This window comes from Heptranchias perlo, chromosome 34, assembly GCF_035084215.1.
Source record: "Heptranchias perlo isolate sHepPer1 chromosome 34, sHepPer1.hap1, whole genome shotgun sequence".
Classification (NCBI taxonomy): domain Eukaryota; kingdom Metazoa; phylum Chordata; class Chondrichthyes; order Hexanchiformes; family Hexanchidae; genus Heptranchias; species Heptranchias perlo.
This window is the reverse complement of record NC_090358.1, coordinates 14,339,857-14,364,446: the sequence shown is the minus strand read 5'-3', so window position 1 is coordinate 14,364,446 and position 24,590 is coordinate 14,339,857. Positions and strand designations below refer to the sequence as shown.

At 39.4% G+C, this 24,590-nt stretch overlaps 1 protein-coding gene across 8 annotated transcripts in view; it reads right to left on the bottom strand.

Annotated features, from left to right (window-relative positions):
• Positions 1-24,590, bottom strand: part of atp8b4 (ATPase phospholipid transporting 8B4) — a 185,623-nt gene that overhangs the window by 73,616 nt on the left and 87,417 nt on the right. For all 8 annotated transcript variants that reach the window (XM_067971470.1, XM_067971468.1, XM_067971471.1 and 5 more), the window contains 4 exons: positions 18,533-18,591; positions 9,690-9,803; positions 8,067-8,165; positions 6,904-6,965 (listed from right to left, as the gene is read on the bottom strand). In XM_067971470.1, coding sequence (XP_067827571.1) covers positions 6,904-6,965; positions 8,067-8,165; positions 9,690-9,803; positions 18,533-18,591 — 334 coding nt within the window. The remainder of the gene's footprint in view (positions 1-6,903; positions 6,966-8,066; positions 8,166-9,689; positions 9,804-18,532; positions 18,592-24,590) is intronic.

The window sequence follows — 24,590 nt, the reverse complement described above, 5'->3', positions numbered from 1 at the left end:
GCAAGTTTGGATACAGGCAGCAGAGCTTTGGATGAGCTCAAGTTTATGGAGGATGGGAGGAGGGAGATAGGAAGCCAGCCAGGAGAGCAATGGAATAGTCAAGTCCAGAGGTAACAAAGGCATGGATGAGGGTTTCAGCAGCAGATGAGCTGAGGCAGGGTGGAGACGGGCGATGTTATGGACGTGGAAGTAGGCGGCCTTGGTGATAGAGCCTATACAGCTTTACATTCTGAAGAGAACCACTTACTGCACTGGTCTGTCCTTTGCTTCTTTTTAAAAAATGACTGTGTACATATTTGTGCTCATTAGTACTGGGAAATGGAATACTTGCTATTTCAAACATCCAATGTCAGCGCCAAGCCAGACTGGGTAAAACTCCCCATGCTCTGATCTAACTGCACACCCCAGGCCCAAAACCTCCAAAAAAAAAATCCCTGCTGGATCAGTGACATTTATTCTATTTCCAACACAAACAATCCTGTACCCACTCAGAGTGTGATTGCCAAGTTAGTGCCAAATTAGCAGCAGTTTTGTACTGTGGGATCATCCCCAGTAGGAAATGGATTGAGACGTCCAAACTCATTTCCTTACAATCAGCAAACAAACAAGGTACTTCATCCCAACAATGTGGGCTGGATTTGAACGTAGATTCCAGAGATGAAAGGCCGGTGCACTAACCACTGTGCCACCCAGTCCCTTAATCTGGATTTCTACCTACTACACAAGTCATCGTTTTGGCCTGAGTGACACTGACAATTTTAGTGCCAATTAGTGCTAAAACATGGGCAGTTCTTTGCCTTGAACCTGTACCAACTACAGTTGAAGCGAGACCACTCAAACCTAATAATCTCATTGATTCTTCATCAGTGTAATTCATGAGAAGGTCACAAACTGATGCAATCAAATCTCTGCTTGAAATGTCAGAGCAAATTAACGTGCAATTCTGAAAAGGCACATTCTCTCTCAAGTGTCCAACATAATTAAACAAATAATAACTCTGCACTATATTATAACGTTTTAAGATTCATTGTCAAATATGTGGGTGGACACACAGAAACGCAATTAATACTCCTATGAAATTTGTAATTGAGTCTCCCTCTCTGTGGAATTAGGTTTGCTTAATCATTGTATCATAGATTACCTACTCAAGGTTCCTAGTGGCCTACAATTCCACCACTCTAATTCTGAAAGTTGCCAGATAGCTAAACTTTTATCCAGAGCTATGGGACCAGAATAGCAGATGCATAGCATTGGTATAACTGTATCCCAAACTAGTCCCAATTAAACCATATCCTTGGAGGTTAGGATGATAACTTTGAATACTATAACATACCTGAAATTCTGCTGTACTTTTGGGATCCTTATGCTTCACAAACCCTAGTCCCTCAACAGCTGCACTTTCAACAATTAGATTTAAGTATTTATTCAGCTGTTTCCACCCATGGAGTATACAAGTCTGTCTTTCTTGTTTACCCAGAACTAACCCTGTAAATATCTGATTGCATTTTGCTAAGAGTTCTAATCAACCTACCAAATTTCAAAGGTTAAACCTTTGGTGGAATTCCGCTGACCTTAAATTTGAAAGCAGCGTAAAGTCAACACAAAAAGAACAAGGTGCACAACCTAGAAATATTCTGACCTGATAACAGTCACTTATGATTTACAGTCAATGTCATTCTTGGGATGTGGGTGTCACCAGCAAGGCCAGCATTTATTGCCCATCCCTAGTTGCCCTGAGAAGGTAGTGATACAACAGAGTTGCTTGCTAGGCCACTTCAGAGGGCAGTTAAGAATCAACCACATCGGTGCGGGACTGGGACTCACATGTAGGCCAGACTGGGTAAGGACAGCAGATTTCCTTCCCTAAAGGACATTAATGAACCAGTTAGGTTTTTAAGACAATTCGACAGCTTTTTATTTCCGGATTGTTTAAACTGAACTCAAATTCTCAAACTGCCATGGTGGGATTTCAACTCATGTTGTCTGGATTATTAGTCTAGGCCTTTGGATAACTAGTCCATAACCATTACGCTGTTGTCCCTATATAACCCAGGATAGAATTTAGATGATGTCATCTTTACAAAATATGGGACGTTAATTGGGCCGCGTAGCGCCCGTTGTTTTGGCGCAACACGGCCTTTCTGACATCCAAGATGGTGTCTTGGATGTGCACGTACGTTTCCAGTGCGACATGCGCCGGACACCATCTTGGTATAGGAGTTAACGCAGGTGCAGATAACGAGTGCTGGAATCATGTAAAGTAGGGAGAAAATGGCTTCAGTGTGCAATGCTGATTTAAAGTGATGGACACCATTTTGGGACTTAACACTCAACTCTACACACAGTCTTAACCCTGACCATCTGAACATATCTTAGAGTGCCTGGAGGACCCCAACCAGCGCTATTGAAAGGGACCATGCAGGATTTACAGGTTAGTGGCTGGATTATTGCCTCTGGCTGCCGAGACATTTGTAACTGTTTTTGGAGGTCTCCTAGACTTGAATACTAGGATGTGGGGACATAGCCTAACATTTAGAGCCAGGATGTGCAGGAGTGAAGTTAGGAAATGCTTCTACACGCAAAGGGTGGGAGACATTTGGAACGCTCTTCTGCAGATGGCAGTTAATGCTAGCTCACTTGTGCATGTTAAATCTGAGATGGATAGATTTCTGTGAACCAAGGGTATTAAGGGATATGGGGCTAAGTCAGGTACATTGAATTAGGTCACAGGTCCACCACTGAATGGTGGAACAGGCTCGAGGGCCTAAATGCCACTGCCACTTGCTGCCTCCTGATATGCACCACCTTCTCCTGCAAGAAAGAGGGACGTGTGTCTGGGTGATGTGCCTGTCATGGTTGAATAGCTAGTGTGTGTGGCCTGAGTTGTTGGTGGGCGGCTTGAAACAGTGGTACTGTGTAAGGGTGAGAGGAAGCATCTGGTTGGAAGAGTTGAGTACAGATGGAAAGAGTTTGTTGGTATGTGGGTGATGGGGGGTGTGTAGTGCGTGGTGCAGTTGGTAGGAGACGCCATTTGACAGTTGACCTCACACAACTTGACCACTCATGTCAAAACATTGAACTTCTTCCTGCGCTGCATCCATGTTCGTGATGCTGTGTGCCTGGCGTTGACTTTGTCCCCCACTGCCTTTTGGATATATGTCTGGAGGGCCTCTTGTTTCCCCACCCCGCCCCTCCCGCTGTAGATATAGGATGTCCCTCCTTCTGTCTACCTCTTGCACCAAGGTCTCTAGTGCATCAGCAGAGAACCTTGCTGTACACACTCTCGCAGGCCTGGTACCAACTCAGAACAGCAGATTGGTGAGGTCTGGCGTGCAGATTGGAGAATATGGAATTTAGTAGTGTGCAACCTTTATTCAATATTTTAACATAACTCAGTGTGTAAACATAAGAATGGGGCCTGCAACTGTGTTTTATGTGTGTGATGTCTGATCTCCATTCAGATTCCATGCAGACAGTTATTTTCAGCAAATAACAGATACCAGCTACCTTTAAGAGATTTCGAAGAAACAGCCTTCCTTTAAGAGATTGAGCTCCCCTAGTGGTGCAAATTGCAAATTGCATTGATTCCACATGCAAGGCCCAGAATGGAATGCTGAATGCAGGGGAGTCCTCCTGCTGGCCGAAACTTGCATTCTGCCTGCGCAGGGGTCATTGGGCGTGGGGTGATAGCACATCTCGCTACTCACGCCCAAAAACGGCCCTTATCCAATTTTTCCCCCATGGTGTTTAATGGAAATATAAAAACATAACATTTTCTGTATGAAAGATTAAGAGTGTTCGTGACTCACTTTTTTAAACCAGAAAATAAAGCAAACTCTCCAGTGGTATTGTCCTTTATGGAGTACCTCAGCCTATTGATTATGATACTGGATCAGCGGTCATGATTTCAAATCCCACCATTCTAAATTGAGAATTAGAATTCAATAAATCTCCTAATTTAGCACCAGAAAAGTAACCATGAAAGTTGCCAGATGGTTGTTTAAAAAAAAACAACTGTGTCACTAATGTCCTTCAAGGAGAGACTTATTTGCCCTATCTGGTCTCATCTACATGTGACTCCAGTCCCACACTGCATGGTTGATTCTTAATACTCTCAGGGCAACTAAGGATATCAGTGTTGCCCACATCCCATGAACACAAAATAATACAACATATTATGGTCCTTGATATAAAAAACATACAATTCACCTTTCTCTACAAGAAGTTTCTCACAAAGGACAAAAATACAGTATGATATATATTTTACTGTATCCTGGGCTGGTCACAGTGACAAATTGTCATCTTCCAGCAATATTTTCTATTAATTTACTGTTGTCTTTCTAGCTTTGTGTGGTTGAAAGGTCATAATATGTGGCTAAATCAAATTTATTTTCCATTGAACAGATCTCTTCTAGGTAGCTGGAAACTCTAATGATGTCAAAAATAATCTGTGACAAACGAGGTGGTGAACATTAAGTGTGGATTTTGCTGCACTGGAGCACACTTTGAGAGAGGAAAAGTCAAGTATTAACTGGGATTTCACAGTGATAAATGAACATCTGTCGAGTGCATTATTTCTATTACAGCTACATGTTTTTATTAAGATGTTTGATTGTATCTTCTGTTGTGTTATCTTTTACACCAGTTGTGATAAACAGGAAATGTTAGTTGGTGTGCTAAAAACAGTGCACAAAAGCAACTGAATCCACTATTGCAATACTAAGCCTCTGAAAGGAAAGTTTATTTCTGTGTAGAGAAAGCTTGATCAAGTAGAGACCAAATTTAACCTGCCCTCATGGCGGCCAATCGCATTTGTGACATATATATATTTTTAGCTGCAATGGCCTCGATTCCAATCTTGATCCATCAATTTTTGGCAGTATTAATTTATAACCTCCAACTGACGAATTTGTTTTGTGATGACTGTGTCGTAATATTTGCCTTGGTAAAACTAAAATGCTGCAAAATTTACAATCAATGTTGTGTTTTTAATGGGGCTCAACCTCAAATGTTCCTTTTTGGATTCCAATGGTTTTCTAATGTATCTAATCTGTAAATCTGTTGCTACCGTGATGATTCAGGGAAGTGCTGTGTGACACTAGTAACAGGAAATACACCAGGGAGGGTCAGCCAGTGTCTGAAAGAAGTTCAGGTGGGACCTTTCATCAGAACTCACCGATGAGGGATTATACCAAAATGTTGACCCCTCTTTTTCTGAGATATTGACTGAAGTGCTGTGTATTTCTAACACTTTCTGTACAAATTAAGTAGCAGTTTCAGAAATCGCCCATCGGGGACCATGCAAGAAAAAATGCAGCATTTGAAAAACATAAAGCTCTAATTAGAAGATAGAAGAGGGTGAATACACTGTGGCATAGAGTCACGATTATTACAAATGGGGGAATTAGAAGAATCAAACAGAGTTATGCTTTAACATAAGCGGCTTTTGAGTCAGAGACTACATAATTTAAAAGGGAATTGAATAGGTATTTGCAAAAATATGAAAGTATATAGGGAAAAGGCAGGAGAAATGGGATTAGACTAGATAGCACAATGGGCTGAACAGCCTCCCTCTGTGCTCTAAATTCCATGATTGTAGGTGAAAATATTCCAATTACCTGCCCTCCTTTAATCAAGAACACCTATGTTAAAATTACTTGAAATGCATTGGGGGAAAAATAATTAAACTGCAATGATACATAAATAGAAAGCAAACAATCACCAGTGCAGCAAAAATGGGAATGGGAAATAACTTGGTAAATGTCTATTTAATACAACTGATGTTTACCTAAACTTAACAGGCACTTGAGAAACAAACAAAACTTGGTTCGAAAGAGTGCCCACAAGGCCAGTAAACAGATTCCATTCCATTCCACTTGTGTGAAGCAGATGTCAAACGAGGGCTGTCCTTTATCACATCACCCTTGTACGTCTTGTTTATAGCAACTGCCAGATATAGATGTTTCTTGGGCTCAGGAGCCTTGTAAATTATCTTAAAAACTGCACTTTGATGGAAAAAGTACATAGATGCCAAAGACAAAGGAATGCAAGGGGTAGGGACCCATCAGTGATATTATTTGGTCAGTGAATAAATTAGCTTACATTTTCTTTTGCTTGTAAGTGAAAGGGTAGCACTTCCCTAATGTCCATATGGAAAAATGATGGTAACATATCTGCTTGTTATTCTTTAAAATATATTGTCCAGTTTTCTTCTCAATGGAGAACTGCCAATTCCAGACTCATTCCCATGTGAATTGCTCCATTATTGTGAGATTATAGGGAGGCACAATGTGCATCAGGGAACAGCTCCTTTCAATTCAATATGGGCTAGAATTTTGGCCCAGCTTGGGACCTGATCCAAAACTAGTCAAAAACAGCATAAGCCACTGGGCAATGTGGTATACACAGCAGGCAGAGTGTCTTCTGGAATCTAGTCACTTGGCATTGGTTCCCAGTTTTCTGCAATTAGTGTACTTATTGGTCTCTATATGCCAATATTGTCCTTTAAGTGCTTTAATGACAGGATATAATCATATACAGCCTTATCAAATATATCCTATTAACATGGAAGTTATGTGTTTAACCATAAGGCTATCTGAAAGTTAATCAGTGTGATGTTGATTATTTTTTGATGGGAAGGAAAAAAATGTTTCAGCCTTGCTGAAGGTTTCTCATTGTTTCATTCACATCTTCAAACAAAATTATTAACTGTCACAATAGTCAAATGGAAAGACAGAACCTTAAGCAAAGCAAGTTAACTTTACATTCCCATATTTTAAAAATGCATATACAATACTAGCTTTGGAAATTTCAAATAGCAACCTATCATAGAAACCTCAGTACAGGAGGAAGCCATTCAGCCCATAATGAGCTTCGTACGTTGAAAATTTATATTGCACTTACTTGCCACCGATGAGCACCTGAGACTGTCGGTTGTTGACCTGATTATCACTCTTATAGCGAAACTAAAAAGTAAAAAAGAATAATTGTAAATGTCCACTAACAGCTTTTGTGTGAGAGTTTTTTTTGATAAGAACAGGGATTTCTTTTTTAAAAATTTCCCATTGCTAAATTTTCATTACCAGGCCTTTGTTGAATGGTTTACTAATTAAGGTAAGTTATTTTCTTGCAGCCGTCCAATCACCTCACTTTCTGCCGGTGAGTGTTGTCAACGTATTAGCCTACAAATTAGCAGATTTATTGAATTCAATTCCCCAACTTGCTGTAGATGGATCTGAACTCTCAGCTGCTAGTCCACTACTGTAACCACTAGGTTACTGTGCCATCTGTACATCCAGTGGCAATGGAGACTCATTGGGATTGATTTTCACTGACTTCGTCTGGGGTCAACGGCCTCAACATGGGGTCAGTAGCCTTACACCGGCAATGCGGCCAGCTTAATTTGAAAGGGGCCGACCACCAGGTGTCTGAAGCGCTTGCCTGTTTCAGGCAATAGGCCCATTGAATATGGATATCAGGGTCCTATGATGCAAATAGGACCCCGATTGCCATTTTTGGCCAGAACTGGTTGAAGCCTGTGCAGGCGATGGAACGGAAGACAGTTAAAGGCAAGTGTTTCAGGCTACAATCTAGCGTGCTGCATCAGGATGCCTGTTTGGTGCTCCGCAGCTCGCCTGCTGAATTGAGGCTGGGGCCTCAAAATTGCAGCAGCCTCTTCGCAAACCCCACTGTCGGCTCTCCCAGAACCTGAGCTGTAACCTAAATGGGCTCAAACACTTGAGCTCTTGGCGCATTCATTTTTTTTCCTGGCTCTTATGCTCTGAAAGGTTGGCCATTTCTGTTTCATATCATTCATAAAACAGAAGAGTGTATGATGCCCTTGTATCATCAAATCATTTCATATCCCATTTAGTTGATAAGATTAACTCAGAGCAGAAGTGAAGTAAACAAACTGGTGCTGGTGCCAATGGGCAAAAAGCTCGTCCTGGAGAGTGTTTCTCTGGGTGTCTCTAACCTCGGGTGTCGCCAGCTGCAAATATAAACTAGCGTAACTGTACCTCCTAATTCTGTTCAATTACCAGGTCTAAAATTAACTTAGTACTTACAAAGTCATCTGTAGCATCTTTGACTGCAGTGATAGTTAACACCAACACTAAAGGCACTATAGTGGTAAACCAGGACAGGGAGGAGATATGAGGGATCAGCTGAAACAAAAAACAATTCAAGATTTCGTCAATGAGAATTAAGTTAAACAATTCACAAGCGTATACTTAGGAAATTTAGCTCAACTTACTCCTGATGATTCAGTCATTTCTTACACAAAAAAAAATCTAGTGATTTGAATTAAGCAATGCAAATAACAGCACAGATTTTTTTTGTTAAGTATTAAAAAATTAATTATCCAATATTCTGAATTAAGTGACTGAACAGTAGTGCATACATATTTTTACAACACATATTTTGAACAGCAGTACATTTTCACTACTCCTGAATGTTAGCGCTCAAGATCATTATCCTGAATATAAAATGTTAATTTAGTCAATGCCAAATATAGTCCCACCAGATAATTCAAAGGTTTTTTGTGCTTAAAAAATAAAATAGCTAATAATTTGAAGTGACTCCAAACTAAGACTAGACTGTAATTTTAGCAAACGAAAAGTGACTACAATCAAGTAACAGAAGGGAAACTTGAAACTGGTGAAATGAAAATTGAACTTAGAAAAAAATTACAGCTTGTGAATTTTTAAACTCTTATGAACAAATAGAAATGACATTACACTTTTCACTTATTAATCCAAAGTTGCAAAAATATATCTTCTTAAATTTGTTCTTTTAACTCATATATATACATATATATTTTCCAACTTTGTCTTCAATATTTCCCTAAAATTGATGCCACGTTCAGTCTTTGAAAAACATACCAAGTTCACATGCTGATGACCTTGAACTCTGAATAGAACAAGGCCCACTCAAACCAATTCAGAGTCCTAGATATTAAGTGTGCATGGAGGCTCCACTCCTGAAATCCAGCCAGTTAAAACTGTCACTATTACCCCCCCACCTTCATTTCAATTTCTGCCCTTTTCAGCACCTGGTTTCTGCACTCCCTAGGTTGGTGCACAGGGACCGCTGAAAACAAATTGGGGGTAATTTGTAATGTAGAGAATAAAAATGGTGCGTTCCCTGTTCTTTTTTTAAAATCCAATTTAATTGCTTTATTCTGGATAATTTACATTCCTATATACCTTCAAAAACTAAGCTTCAGTGCAAACTGGCCGAAAGTGGAGAGAGTACTGCTCACATGTCAAGTGCCCATTGAAGGCTGAGCACATATAAATGGACTCTAAGATCAGGCTCAATGATAATTAATCACCTCACATGCTAAGCCACTTATTTCACAAGGGATGGTGGGCATGCTAATCCCAAAAGGTAAAGTGTAATTATTTGTCAAGTTCAATTTAACACACTATATATAAACTGTAGGAATCACAAACACGCTATAAACTCTAGAAATCACTAAAACTGATGTTAACACAATCAAGAGCTTGCTCCATTAAATGGAATTATTTCACTTCTGATATTTAATAAAAGTTTTATTGAATACTTCACCCCCACGTTGTCAAGGAAATGTAGGGTAAGCTCCAGGTTGTGTGTAACTACTGCCACTTGATGCCAATCACAAATGTGTTTCACTCCTGTTCTTTTGTACTTTATTTTAAAATACATACCTGTAAAATCAACAGGAACAAAAAGTACGCATTGGCAACCCGCTGGAACTGCTCAAACAAGTTAATAGGCAAAAATGTGACAACGTTGTATTTGGAGGTTTTGATGCGGTTATTCTGAAAGAACATAAAACACAATTATTCCATGATATTCAAACATAATTAACAATTACTGCAGAATTTTCTGATTAATATTAAATTGTAAATGAATAGCAAGTTAGTGCCGATAAGCACCCTTTGACCACAGGGCATCTATAACAACATTAAAAATATAAATGGTTGGCATGCACTGGTTCAGCTTTTAATGCCAATGTTAATGCCTTCCATCATGACGTTTCTAAAATACATTTTGCTCCAGACTTTATCGCATCTACAAGTTTAAATGTCTCAGGGGACATTTTAATATCAATAATGTAGTTGATCATTGTGATAAGTCTTTTCTAATGGCAATGGCTTCTCTTTCCGCCATTGCACCATTTATCGAGTCCCCCAAAGATCAATTCTTGGCCCCTTGGTGACATCATCTCAAGACATGGCGTCAGTTTCCACATGTATGCCGACAAGCCTGGGTCCTGCTGCCGGCTTCGTTAAGCTCTTGCAGCACAGTCTGCTCGCGGATTACATCCCGGTTTCCAATTTCTGGGCCATAGTGGGCTGGGCCCGTCGTCCTAATTAATACCATACAGGTCATGGGGAGGGGAGCATTAAGCGGTGGATGGCTGTGGCCCGCAGTTTAAATGTGGAACCAGGAGGGAATCTCCTGCTCCTTTTGCCTCCACATTAAGGCAAGATTTTTTTTAAACTTACCTTTTTGGTGGTGGCCTCCAGTGATCCCTTTAAGGGCCGCTGTTTAGGCCAACAGGTAATCCTGAATGTAGCAGACTCGGGGCAAACCAATTTCGGGTTTGAGTTCTAAAACAGGCTTTAGGCTCATTGTTAGCATATTCAAGGGGCCTAACACCTGCCAGGGTCACCTCTATAGCGCCCGAGCCAATATAGTGTCAGAAATGCTCCTGATGCTGTTCAGGCGCAGGAGGTTTGGCCCTCTAAATTGGACCTCTTTGCACTTGTTTTCCTACCTGGAAAATGGGCGCAAAGAGGCCCAGTTTCACCCTCTATGAATCTTGCAAACAATATGTCATTCGCAAAGCTTCGATCGCAACTATATGATGACAAGCAAAGAATAACTACTGTAACAACATGAGCAGAGTGGAAATACTTACAAGCACATTAACTATGAAGCCTACAAATGGCAGCTATAGTTCTCATTACTGTTACTTACAATGTATTGTAACTTCTATGGTCACATACATTTTATTTTACTGGCAGCAAGTGCTGATAACCGTTACTGTTTTATATACTTTCACACCAATTCAACACACAGCAAAAACAAATCCCATCATCTTGTGCATCTGCTGCATTGACCTGAACTAAGATATTTTTCTTCTTCACCGTTCTGGCAGTTGGACTCTCGGGGGCACGGAACACACCAAGTAATAAGGAGGGGGAAATAGGTAACGAACATTCGAATTTTCATCTTGTTTATTCTATTTTGAAAGGAAACATTGTCCACTCAGATTAGGTCTACCACCGTTGGAATCTGTTTTGAAGATATAGCTAATATTACTCCCTTATACTACTACTTGGCAAATTTTATGCACTAGGGTCAAACTCTTATCAAACCTGAACATTGCAAAGGTCAAGCTTTAACTGTACTTACATTTAACTGCACTGTGCATTTATTGCATCACCGCTGTACTGAGTTACAATGGGCATTTATAGATATTGCTTTATTGCAGTAAGTGTCAGTATTTCACAGCCGTTTGTGTATACAATTCAGAGACATTCCCTTAATCAATATGCAACAATGTGTGAATTAGGCAAATCAGTTTGATACAGGTGGCCTAACCAAAACAATGGAAATGGAATTCTGGTAGCAAAGACTGAGCTGTTGTATGTAATTTTTTTTTCAATGTAAAGTTATTCCTTTTCATTTCATGTTAACAAGTTCAAATTAGAACTTTCCTATAGTTACAGGGTATACTTTCCAGGAATAAGTGTAATGAAGTTGTGCAGATTGCATCACAAATGCTTGACTAGTTTTAAATTTTAGCTGAGCTTGGAATTAAACTACACTCTAACAGAATCCCTGATATGACACTTTTATGAACTTGGGAGAGGACAGAGTGCAGCACGGATGATTGCAAGGTGAATTACTAACAACCGTGCAAGGAATGGTTCGGGGAAGACTCAACATGCAGGGTCTGGTGGGTGACACTCCAACTAGCTGTTCCTGGTGCCCTCACCCTTCCCAGTTGGGTGGTCATGTTCATAGAATGGTTACAACACAGGAGGCCATTTGGCCCATCGTACCTGTACCAGTTCTTTGTAAGAGCAATCTAGTTAGTCCCATTCCCCTTTGCTGTAGCATGTTGTAGAATGCCTGCTAAAGCCCAGTGAACTACGGAGTATGGAAAGCTGTTTGTGTCATGTAGTATTTTGTTTTATATAATCCACAGTGTGTCATTGCTACTGTTCACTCATCCATTTACTGTTAATACATCCGCCGAAGCCATGATCAAGTGCCTTCCAAAATTAAGAAAAATATTATAACAAGTAAGCCAAAATACAATATCAAGGGTTTTCTGTTCAATCCCTGGTCACGCTAGAAATTGGGAAAGTAAGTCACACTCCAGGCCATAAGGAGAGAGGGCTAAATCACTGAACCCAAGAAAAATATTGTTTGCTTTGGAAAATGTGACCAATTTAAATACCAATTTTGATTTCACTCCAACTAAAAAAAGAACTTGATCAATTTTTTTTAGGATGTATCAGTGAAGTGCTGCAAACTGAAGTCAGAACAGTAAAAACAAAACCTAATTATTGCATATTCAGTTAATACAACAGCAAATAAATGTTTTTGAATGCTTATCATACCAAAGAGGAAAAGATGTGCAGAAAAGCAGTTTAATTTACTGCAATGGACAATAGAAGATAAGAATAATGCACTAAACTCTCTCTCCTCCTCTCAGATGTATGTTGTTCATTATTCAGAACAGTGCCAATTTATAAACATTTATAATCACAACAATCACTCCAACAATATGATTGAATTCTTAACCAACTAAAAGGCAAAGAAAAATATTAAAATGTAGAAGCAGAATCCTACATCCTAGTACAGGAAAAAACTTCTACCCAACAGATGGATAAATGATAACATGGCGCCGTGAACTTAATTAAAGAAATATACATACATATGTTACAATTCGAAAAGAATGTTTCAAGAGGTCAAATATGATGCCAATAAATGTAACCACTAATGCACAATGCCCACCAGATGGAGTCAATGCATTTTTTAAAAACACATTTTGAAATTAGGACTTTAAAAATGGATTTGTGCCATGATATATAAAAGGAGACAGTGGGAAGTGGGCAATATATGAGAAATACCTCTGATGCAGCCTATGGAAGTCAGGTTAGTAGTCTTGGCCCTTATGTCACTGGATGGTATATTTTCAATATGCTTTTCACTGACATAAATGATCTTTCTTGAAGTAAATAGCGGAATTTATGACTAACAGCAAGACTGGTCATCAGAGGACTTGATGTTGATAAGATCTCCCCCATTGCAGTCAAGTGAAAACGCATACAAGTGTGTGATAATTGATTTTTAAAAAAAATTAACTTAAACAACTAAAACATGAATTTCAGGACTTTTCAGGCATACAAATAATCTTTTCTGAGGTAAATTTTAGATTTTTTTAAAAAATGAATCACAGCAAGACTGCTCAGTCACAGAGGAAGACCCACCCCACTCACTTGCTCAGTGACACAAAAGTGCTGAGAGCAATGCATTTTTAAGGCTTAAAAGTAAACCACTTGTTTCAAAACAGGAAAACATCGTAAAGCATGAACTTTCGAACTGTGGCGATATTAGGAATTTTTAAAATTTATTCACTATGTAGTCATGTGTTTATTTACTGTTCCAGAGACAGAAACACAGAGGGAGAGAGAGACTATAACCTTATTTGACCTTTTTGTTCTCCTCTCTGTACTGACTGATCCTGGAACCCCCATTCAGTGCTGTTAGACCCCAGGCACTCTCCGACCCCTGCCCGTGCTGACAGATCTTCAGATTCCACAGTAAGTGAAACCTCATATTCTACCCCTCAGTTTTCCCAAACCTTGCAGTGCTGAAAAATGCCAGGACCCTTCCCCTCAAACCCAAGGGTCTGGCTCTCAGTGCAGTCCAACCCCAGGAACCCCACCCCTTGAACATCCCCTCCATGCTAAAATACCTCAGAACTCCCATCTGGTGCTGCCAATTTCAGAACCCCTACCTTAGCGCACCAAAAGGACCAAGGCCCTCCTTGCTGCTAAACCCAACTCTCCACCCTTTCTGAATGCCAGGTACCTTCCTCCAGTCTGGTACATGTTGCATACCATCTTGTTGCATACAGCTTGTGGCCTTAAAAAAAAGGCAAAATCAAATTGAGTACGTATGTAAACAAAAATATAAAATCATATAGGCCACCGATTTATCCCTTTCATGGAAAAACAGACAGAATTTGATTCTGAAAATACCACAAAAAATTTCATTATGCCATATAATAAAAATACAACTTGATTTAGTTACCCTGATCAGTAGTCCTGATAACGTATTGCCAGTTACATGGAATACTACCCCTGTGAACATAAAACAGCATATCCTCTGACTCAACATAAGCAACGCCGATGGAAGTCCACTAGTCATTTTATAGACTTTCACAATTTAGCCATCAACCTTGGCATAGGCTAATTATATGAAAATTTATCAACAAGGAGAAGGTAAACAAATTAAATCAAATAGTTTTTATAAAATTCTTTGGCTGCCATTTCTCCCCTCAGTCTTCTGACTACAGGTTCAAAATAAAATAAAAAATAACATACTTCACAATATTAAAAAAAAAATTCTGTCTTTGAGTGCCTTCATTAATCTTTTGTCGCTGAGAAGCCTGGTTGTAATTTATCTTCCATGATGCACTGCAGCTTCTCTATTTGGGCTATACAGCCTGTAAAAAGTCAGATAGCCAGGTGGTAAAGGATAGAATACTAGAGCCTGGTCTTCAGTTGCTTCCAATCCTTTATTGACAGAGATCACCCTTACACATTGTGCACCCCCTAGATAAGCTCCCTCCTATAATTGGATTTAAAAAGTCCCCAATTGAATGTAATTAACACTAATTGATATAAACCACCTAGATACAATTAACATAGCTTTTTTTCTCTCCACAGATACTGACTGATCTGCTCTGTGTTTCCAACATTTTCTATTTTCGTTCCAGGAAAAAAATCATTTCCACAGATCTATGAGAGGATAAATTTACACTCATCACCAAGGGAAAGGTTGGCGTAACATTTTTGCACAATGGGTCATTAGGATATGAAATGACTTACTAGAAACTCGGGTGTTAACTGAATCCATAATAGCTTTTAAAAGGGAAATGGATAAATATTTGAAGAAAAACTTAAAGGGGAAATGGGAAAAGGCCAGGTGCATGGGACCAAATGGAAAGCTCTTTCAGCAAGCTGCCACAGAGCTGATAGGCCAAATGGCCTCCTTCTGTACTGTAAAATTCTATGATTTGAAAATGTGCTGGGCGTATAGTTTCATATTTAAATTATTATGTACATTTTACTTTAGACGGAGTTCTGAGAGAGAAAAGGGAAGGTGACTGGCTGCTGTAGAACTGGATCCCAGCAAGTAGCCTTCAGGAAAGTAGACAGGAAAGAAAAAAATATTTTGGCCTTAATTTAATTAAAAAGGCAAAAAGAAATTAGTAGCAGCAGACATGATCAACGGCATAATTTCAGCCTTAGGCAATCATGATACAGGGCTCAATGTAATTTCTCAGAGCTAAGAAGTGTTATAATCCTTCAATTAAACATTCATAATCTGACTGAAAACTAGAGCTGAATTTGCTGACAATCTCGACTTCAAAATGTTTAATTTAATGATTGCAGCAATAACCATTGTCTTCTATTTTCATTTGGTACCATCACATTTTCAAGTTTCCAGCTCTATCCACTATTATCCCTGGTAAGTGAGCAGGCATGTAACAATTCTGTGAGATTCATAATTTCACATAAAATCACTGGTTCCAATTATGTTGAAATGCACACCACTTATAATTGGCTTCTTAACCAAAATGTGACGCACATCTTTATCTTTATCTATTTTCAACCTCAGTTTATTAGGTTATGATCAGTATTTCCCAAGTGCTGTATTACTTTCAGGTCACTGACATAACCAACCTTTGTATCTAGAATCAGATTAAACTCTGCATCCTTCATCGTTAGATGTGCAACATGCTGATTAACAGACTTGGATGCATTCTAAGGCCCCCTCCCCACTATCCCAGTCTACTTTAGCGTAGCCATGAATCCACCAAAATAACCGTTACGCTTCAAACCTCTCTATTTGTCGAGAAATGTCATCCTCAACTTCCTCACTATTAGGTGGTCTAATATACTTTGAACATCGTAACAGCTCCCTTATTACTTCTGAACTCTACAGACACTTTCCAAGCACCAAACACTTTCCTTTCGATGGGTGTAATTGCACCTTTACCATCCCTCCTACTCCTTTTTCTTTATCTCTCCTGAAAACTTTATAGCCAGGAATACTTAGTTCACAGTGCCATTTCAGCTAAAGGCAAATTTCCATCAAGGCTAGATCATGTCCTTCAATTCTAATTATTGTATCTAGTTCCCTGACTTTATTTAAAACAGTTTGTACATGTGTGTATGAACACTGCAATTGTGACACATTTGTATTCCTCAGGAACATTTGCCCCCTTATTTTTTCTTCACCTTCCTTCTCCTTACGATTTTAGACTGCTTTCCCCATTTTCTATACCCTTTAACACTTCCTCCATCTCCCTTGCCTTGAGAGTTTATATCTTCTCTCACTGCTCCGTTTACCCTGTGTGAGGGCATTATTACCAGTTAGAATGGCCCATCCCATTGTTGAGCTCTCTTGCTCTAGAACTCTCAACAATCTAGAAATCTGAAGCCCTCCCTTCTACATTGTGTTTAAGACTCATGGTGATGTGTCTAATCTCTTTGTCTCTCGCTGGTTTAGCATGTGGGACCAGAAGTAATCCTAAGATTGCTACCTCAAAAGGTCCTGACTTTTAAGCACCTAATTACTTCAAACTCTTTTAGCAAGATCGCCATCTGTTCTTCTCTATGTTATTGGTTCTAAGGTGAACCATGAGTTCAGGCTGCTCACCCTTTCTTCCCAGAATCTTCTCCACCCACTCAGAAGGCAATAAACTATTTGGGACTGCCAGTTGTGGCTGCAAAAAAGGCTATTGATCCCAATATGAGTTTTTACAATATTACCCATTTACCATCAACCTTTACCGAATTGCATGCAATTTTATCCAGTAGATTAGAAACTAAGTTGGGAACACAAACTAATATCACCTGGAATCCTTTCAGCTGGTGGTAAGCATTTGCCCCTTCGGTCTTGGTTGGATTTCAACAAAGGTCCCAGTGGTGAAAGGATAACACAATAACCCATTGTGCCACTCATCTTATTTCGAGAAAGTGTAACGAGATGGTTAATTCTTTATATTAACTTTAGTTTTTGACTATTGAACAAGCTTCTGTTAGAGGGCTGGAAATGTTGGTTCCAGTTGCATTTCCAGTGAAATGAAAAACAAAGACAGGGCAGCAGAGGTCACAAACTGTATTTGTTCGCTTGGACTCGAGAGCTTCCATAGATCTCTCAGCAGTGAGATATCCACGGACATGTTTTGACCATCAAGTCGAGAACCTATGGCTTTAGATAGTGACTCCTCAGAGGACAGCTGTGTAACGTCCCTCCAGTTGAATGAGTTGATTGACAAGATGAAGGCTTGGGGAGTGATTCTTGTTAAAACTGGTTATTGCAGCTAATTAGATGAAGTAACGTAAAATCATACGGAGTCTCATATAGCCGGAGTAGGGTTGTCAACTCTGGTTGGACGTATTCCTGGAGGTATCATCACATGACCTCCTGCCTCCAAGTGCCCCACCCCCACGCTCCTGTCATTGGTCATCTGTCATGTCCATTCTCATGGTGCACCACCTTCGTACGCCAATCGGAATGTGAATAGATTCATTAACCGATTGGATGATTCTTGACTGTCAGTCAAACAGCTGTTCCCCACCCACCCTCCACCACCATGTCTGATATTTTTATAATTAGCGAACAAAAGTGTTCGAAGAAAATTTTTTTTAAAAGCACAATTTTTTTAATGCTATGATTTTTCCAATAGATTGGTTGCAGCAGTGACCTGGGGATTAGTCTTTAAGTCCTGGAGACTCCAGGGCAATTCTGGAGGTTTGGCAACCAAATGCCAGTGTGAAAGAAAGGTATAAAAAAAAGAGGGGTGTTAAAATAGATACTTCAAGAATACTCAGAGAATTCAAGGCTTAGCCAACCATTTCCCTCAAGCTCGAAACCTGTAACATCTGAATTCTGTGGTAAAACGAATTACCAGAAGTGTCTCAAGTATACGTGTAATTATTATTAATAATAGTTATCATAGTATATGTGTGGTTATTGGTAATAATAGTTATCATTGTATGCTTAATTCCCATGAAAGCTGATAAATGCCTTTGAACTCTATTATCTTGTGGAATAACTTATAAGAACATCCACTCCCTAACAAACGTACACAGCAGAAAAGTGGTTCAATACAAAAGAAGGTATCTTCGTAGTTCATCAGATAGCTATATCACCAATATCAGCCACTAAATGATTATGTGCAGATTATGGACCTTGTAATATTTACAAAGATGAAATAGTCACTTACGGCATACTGAAACTTTTCATTATATTCCCGGTTGTTTGCTTTCACCCTCCGCTCCTCCTCTGAAAGACAAAAAAAAATTAAATGAGTTAATTCAAAACTACACAGTCACTCAATGTAGCCTGTACAGCGTTAGCATGCGGAGAAGTGTTGCAATCAGATCATCCAGTTGAAGAGAATTTGGGACACTTCCATTAGAATCCTCATAATAAAGGTTCTTCATTGCCAAAAGTATATTTTCAACATGTTTGGAAAAGGACATTTTTATTTGCGTGTGGGGATATTCATCACAAAGTGTCTGCACAAACATATATTCTTGGCTGCCATATGCCTACAATTGCTTCAAGCAAATAGCATGATTAATGTTCAGAAACTGAGCACCAATGTACCTATGAGTCAATTTAATAGTTCGGAAGGGCAGCTTTACTATTGGACCCACTTTTTCATTCCAAATAGAAGTATTAATAATGCAGTTACATTGCCATTTTTGTGTTGACACAAAGTTGCTTTGGGTACACACTGATGCGAAAATGCCTTCATAACTCAAGAGTAGGAGCAACAGTTACAGATGGACATTTGTCCACTTCGTACATTCTGCTCCAGTTTTATTTAGCCTCTGAAGTCCAACTAAAATAATCTAAATTTGTGATTTTCCTAATTAATGAGATACGGTTAATTTTAGATCACTTTAAGTGAGGATTTCAGGTTCAGGGCTCACCTCTAGTCTGTTGTTAGACCAGGAGATGATTTTTCTTCTGGGTCTCACAGCACAAATACTATTTGACCTGAAGGAACAGGCCATTCCCATTTAGTAGCAGCACAAAGTTAGCATTTGCATCCACACCAGGGATTTTACAAAGTTTTACCTTGCTATCCACCATCCGGAATAGTGCAGCATTAGCCAAACATTCACTAGTACCAACTTTATGGAAACAATGTAAAATTTATTGTGAAGTCATGAGAAAGCTGCCAAAAAAAAACCAAAACCATATTCCTAATATAGCTCTGAACAAAGAGTCATCAGGAAGGCACTTTGTTCAAAGCTAAATGTAGGCTTGTAACAGTGAGAGTTCACCTCTGTACAAGCAGAAACCATAGAAAGAAAATTTTTACATTAAACACATGGTCAAGTAAAGCTGACATGTGAATTAATAATAGGACACCTAGGAATTAATAATAGGGCACTCTCTTGAGTAGCATAAAATTTCTTTGTACATTTTAATTCAAATGAGCAATTGTTAAACTATTTAAAATGAGATTAATGACAGTTAAGATAGCATACACTGAAATTTTACAATACGTTAACCAATGCACTACAAAAAGGAATTAAATCCCTAGTTAATTATGCACATTCAAAAAATCTGCCTTCAGATAGTTAACTTGGGCAGTTATGATAGTCTATTTTAAACCTTGTAAATTTACTATTTTGCTTGATTTACTAGAGAAAAACTATTGTCTTTTAAGAATTGTCTAGGTAGAAATAAAGCCACAACAAAATAGGATTTCTAAGCAAATGGTGACAACTATGTTTAGCTACAAACCATCCTGTTGACAATGAAACAGCTGTACCTTCTAAAAACATGTCCCTCCTGTTTTATCCTGTTGCCTCACTGGTTATCTCTTAGCTCTTTCCAGCTGTAAACTGGAAAGAGCCACATTTCCGTTCCAAGACAATAAGAGCTGAAAACAGTTACGGGCCATTTCCTTTAACATTAACGTGTGTACAGGAAAAATCTAGTCCAACAACAAAAGACTCAGTCACAAATTAACACCAATAAAAGGCTTTTCTGAAAAATGCCCAGTTTTCAGTTGTCCTTAAGTATCTCTATCGAGGTAATATCACAATAATTACTTAGAAGGATAAGGAAAAATCAATGCCAGAATATTACTGGGATTTCAATGGCTGCAGCTGCTGAGATAATGAGGGGCCAATTCAACAGACACTGCAGCCTCGACTTGAGAATAAACACACGACTGCACACATTACAAGTCCTCCACCCCATAAAAGGGACTGGGTTCAATGAATAGCAATAATAATAAAGACATATCTCTCCAGTTGTGCTGTTTATGACATCAATAACATGAACATATTTTCTAAAGTTTTTTGAGAAAATTCAGACCAATTACTGGATGTTTCTATAGAATGACAATAGCTTTGGCATAAAATGGACACTTGGACAGAAAGTCTCATCGTTTTCACACCCTTTAACAATATTTAAAATCTTAACTAGGAGTCCTATATTGGACTTGAACTGTTTGGACCCAGCACTAATGCAGAAACTTTGTGTCAACGTTCCAGGAGAGTTCTGGAGTAAAGAGCAGGTTAGAGCTGTCGACAATAATTAGACATTTCAAATGTATTTCAAAGATGCTTACGTTGGGACATTGGGATTATGTTGGAACACTGGAGAGGAAATAGTTTCACAGAATAGAGATGCTCTGAAGGGTCATTTCATTCTTGGGACACACAATATTGCCAAAGACCATCTAATCCTTGTGGAGACTAAGGCCTGTCCTCACACTAAGGACACCCTTAGTGATGATTAATTTAAGAAGTGAGATGAGAGTGACTATCCTGGTCATCAAGGCAGTATTTGACCAAATGTGGTACCAAGGAGCTCTAGTCAAACTGAAGTCAATGGGAATCAGGGGGAAAACTCTCCAGCGGCTGGAATCATGCCTGGCACAAAGAAAGATGGTAGTGGTTGCTAGAGGCCAATCATCTTGGCCCGAGGACATTACTGTAGGAGTTCCTCAAGGTGGCATCCTAGGTCCTACTAACTTCAGCTGCTCCATCAACGACCTTCCCTCCATCATAAGGTCAGAAGTGGGGTTGTTCGCTGGAGATTGCAGTGTTCAGCTCCATTTGTAATTCCTCAGATAATGAAGCAGTCCATGCCTGCATACAGCAAAACTTGGACAACATCCAGGCTTGAGCTGATTAAATGCAAATAATACATGTGCCACACGAGTACCAGGCAATGACCATCTCCAACGAGAGCGCCAAACCAACTCCCCATGACGTTTAGTGGCATTACCACCGCTGACTCCCCCACCATCAACATCCTGGGGGGTCACCATTGACCAGAAACTCAATTGGACCAGCCACATAAGTGCCATAGCTACTTGAGCAGGTCAGGGGCTGGATATTCTGAGGTGAGTGGCTCACCTCCAGACTCCCCAATGTCTCTCCACCACCTGCAAGGCACAAGTCAGGAGTGCGATGAAATACTCTCCACTTGCCTGGATTGGTGTAGCTCCAACAACACTCAAGCAGCTCAACACCATCCAGGACAAAGCAATCCGCTTGATCAACACTTAGTCTACTAGCCTAAACGTCCACCAACTCTACCACTGGCGTACCATGGCTGCAGCGTGTATTACAGCATGCTCTGCAGCAATGCGTCAAGGCTTCTTTGCGAGCACCTCCCAAACCCGTGACCTCCGCCACCTGGAAGGAGAAGGGCAACAGGTGCATGGTACTTATTTATAAATAAACTGAAATTTCAGTTTGGTCACCAAAAAGAAAAATATCCATCGGTGTGAGATGATTTTTATTAATTGGCACAATTGCTCACAATTCTGTTTCTGTTGGGCTGAGACAGAACCAGGCTTGGTGAGTTTGCCAGGGGCGGGGGGGAGCGGGAAGGAGAGACAAGAAATAAGTCATTATGTTTGGTGAAAATCTAACATAATATTTTGAAGTTATTTAGATGAGATGAGGAGTTATTACTTGCGTGACATCAATTTAAGTTTGTGAAAAGATATTAGGAGGAACTGCTTTACTCAAACTGTGATAAATGCTTGGAATAATCAGCAGTAAGAGAAACCATCAAGAATATTCAGAATGCTGCTGGATTCTGCAATGGGAGAGACAGAGTAGGAGAGGAGAAAAGGCCATTTGCCTCATCCATCTTTGAATTTCTTTTTTAGGCTCTTGAACACAGAAATGTTAAGAGGCATGTAATCTTAAGCAGACTTCAAAGCACACACCTTTTTGAAAAGAACAGATGGGTCATTGTTGAAACTAAACAGTTTTTTTGGAAGCCTGATCGCTCTTTACAATCTTGTCATGGTCCCACAGGGGAGGTGAGGCTCTGATGGGGCTTATTCTGCAGGCTACGTAGTGTAGAAACTCTGCGTCAATATAATCTCAGCACTAATTCTTTACCAGAGATATCGATATTGGAGACCAGGGCAGGTATTTTCTTAGGGCTAAAAACAACGGACATGCACCTAGGACAGAAGATCTAGAAATACCATCAGAAGAGGCTTACAGAATGTAAATTTCCCAATCATGAATGAAAGCAAAACCGAAGTGTTTGTGTGTGAGACCCAATGCAAATTAATATGGTATTAATCATGTACTTCAACAGACTAGTGTACACACTAGATTCCTATCACTGGATCCACGACTTCAGTACAAAATCATAGAACTCAAGCAACATTTTTGCTGCAAACCTATACACACACCTCGGCATACTGGACGATTACTCATTTCCCCTTCTGAGAAATGACTTGCTGATTTTTCTTCAAAATGTCTTGCCCTACAACAATGCCTCTACGTCTTCCTTCAACCTCCAGAGAGTAGCACTGGTCTGTATCAGAGAGCTAAATTTAAAAATGGGGGAAATTGGTTGTCTCGGCACACCGGTAGTTCAAACTTGTTTTATATTATCCTCACAATTGGAAAACTTCCAAGATTTAAGTGGGAGAACAATTCTTGATTGCATGAATCAGCAAGCCTAACAGACTTCAATGTCATACAAGCAATTTAAGGCAACATGAGGGATTTTGAAGTATTTTTAAGAGGTCAGGTGGAAAGGATGGTGACCTCTGATGATCAAATGAGAAATGTGAGATGGGAGGGTTTGGAATAGGCCCAAGAGTCTGTGGTTAATTTTATTTATTTCTGTACATGTACAGAATCAGTTTGAGTCATGTTTGATGTAGATCAGTAGATACATAGTGCTAGTGCTAGTTGAAAAGGAGGGTGTTTCACTCCTCCCATTTATAACCAGGTACATTTACTATACAATTATACAAAGTGTGCACAAAATATTGGAGCATTTAGGATGGCTAGATCCCATAGCACTATTCAAAGAGGCACAGGGAGATCTTCCAGTGTCCTGGCCAACATCCCTCAACTGACACGGCCAAAAAGAGATATCTGGTCAAGTATCTCATTGTTGACTGTGGGACCTTGCTGTATGCAAATTGACTGCCACATTATAACAGTAACTAGGCTTCAAAAGTATTTCATTGGCTGTGAAGCACTTTGGGATGCGTTGAGGTCGTGCAAAGCATTATATGAATGCAAATTCTTTTTCTTCGAGCAACCGCAAGAAAATCATAAAAAACACAACTGCCAAGGTTTGAAGGAAAAACCCTCAAAAATCAAAAAGGTTTTCTGCTAGTGTCTCAGGTATATCTAGTACCATGGGATTATTCAACAGTTGTCACTGAATATACAGGCTGAATTTTAGAAAGATGCCCAGAGTGACACCAGATACTTGGGGCTTACAAACTCCAACCAAGGAGCACAGAACATGCAAACTGGATGAATCTGCTTATTTATGGACAACAGAATATTTTCCCATAGGTGGGACACTTAAAAAGAAATACAATGAGATGTGCAGAATTGCAGGTATTCAGTTTGTGTAAAATAATGTCGAAAGAAAAGCAGCTCATTGCATTTCTATATATATTTTTGGATTAAGTTTAGTGTTGTGTTTATTGGCATGTCAATATCTTCAACGTCAGGCCCAAATATAACCGTTCAGTGAATACCATGCTAAGAAGCAAAAGGTAAGTTATGACAGTTAATGGAACCTTTATTAAAACCATAATAAGCAATTTCAATCAAAAATGGAAACTTAAGTTTTTATTGTAGAACTTAAGATATTTCACTGGGCTGTTATCATCTATATTGGATTGTTGAGAAGCATTTAAAGTTTCATGCTGCTGATTGACACTTTGCATTAACACTACAATATCGTTCGAAAAAAAAAAGCAGCTCAAAATGAAAGTGATGTTCGACGTAATTATCCGGTTGACTATG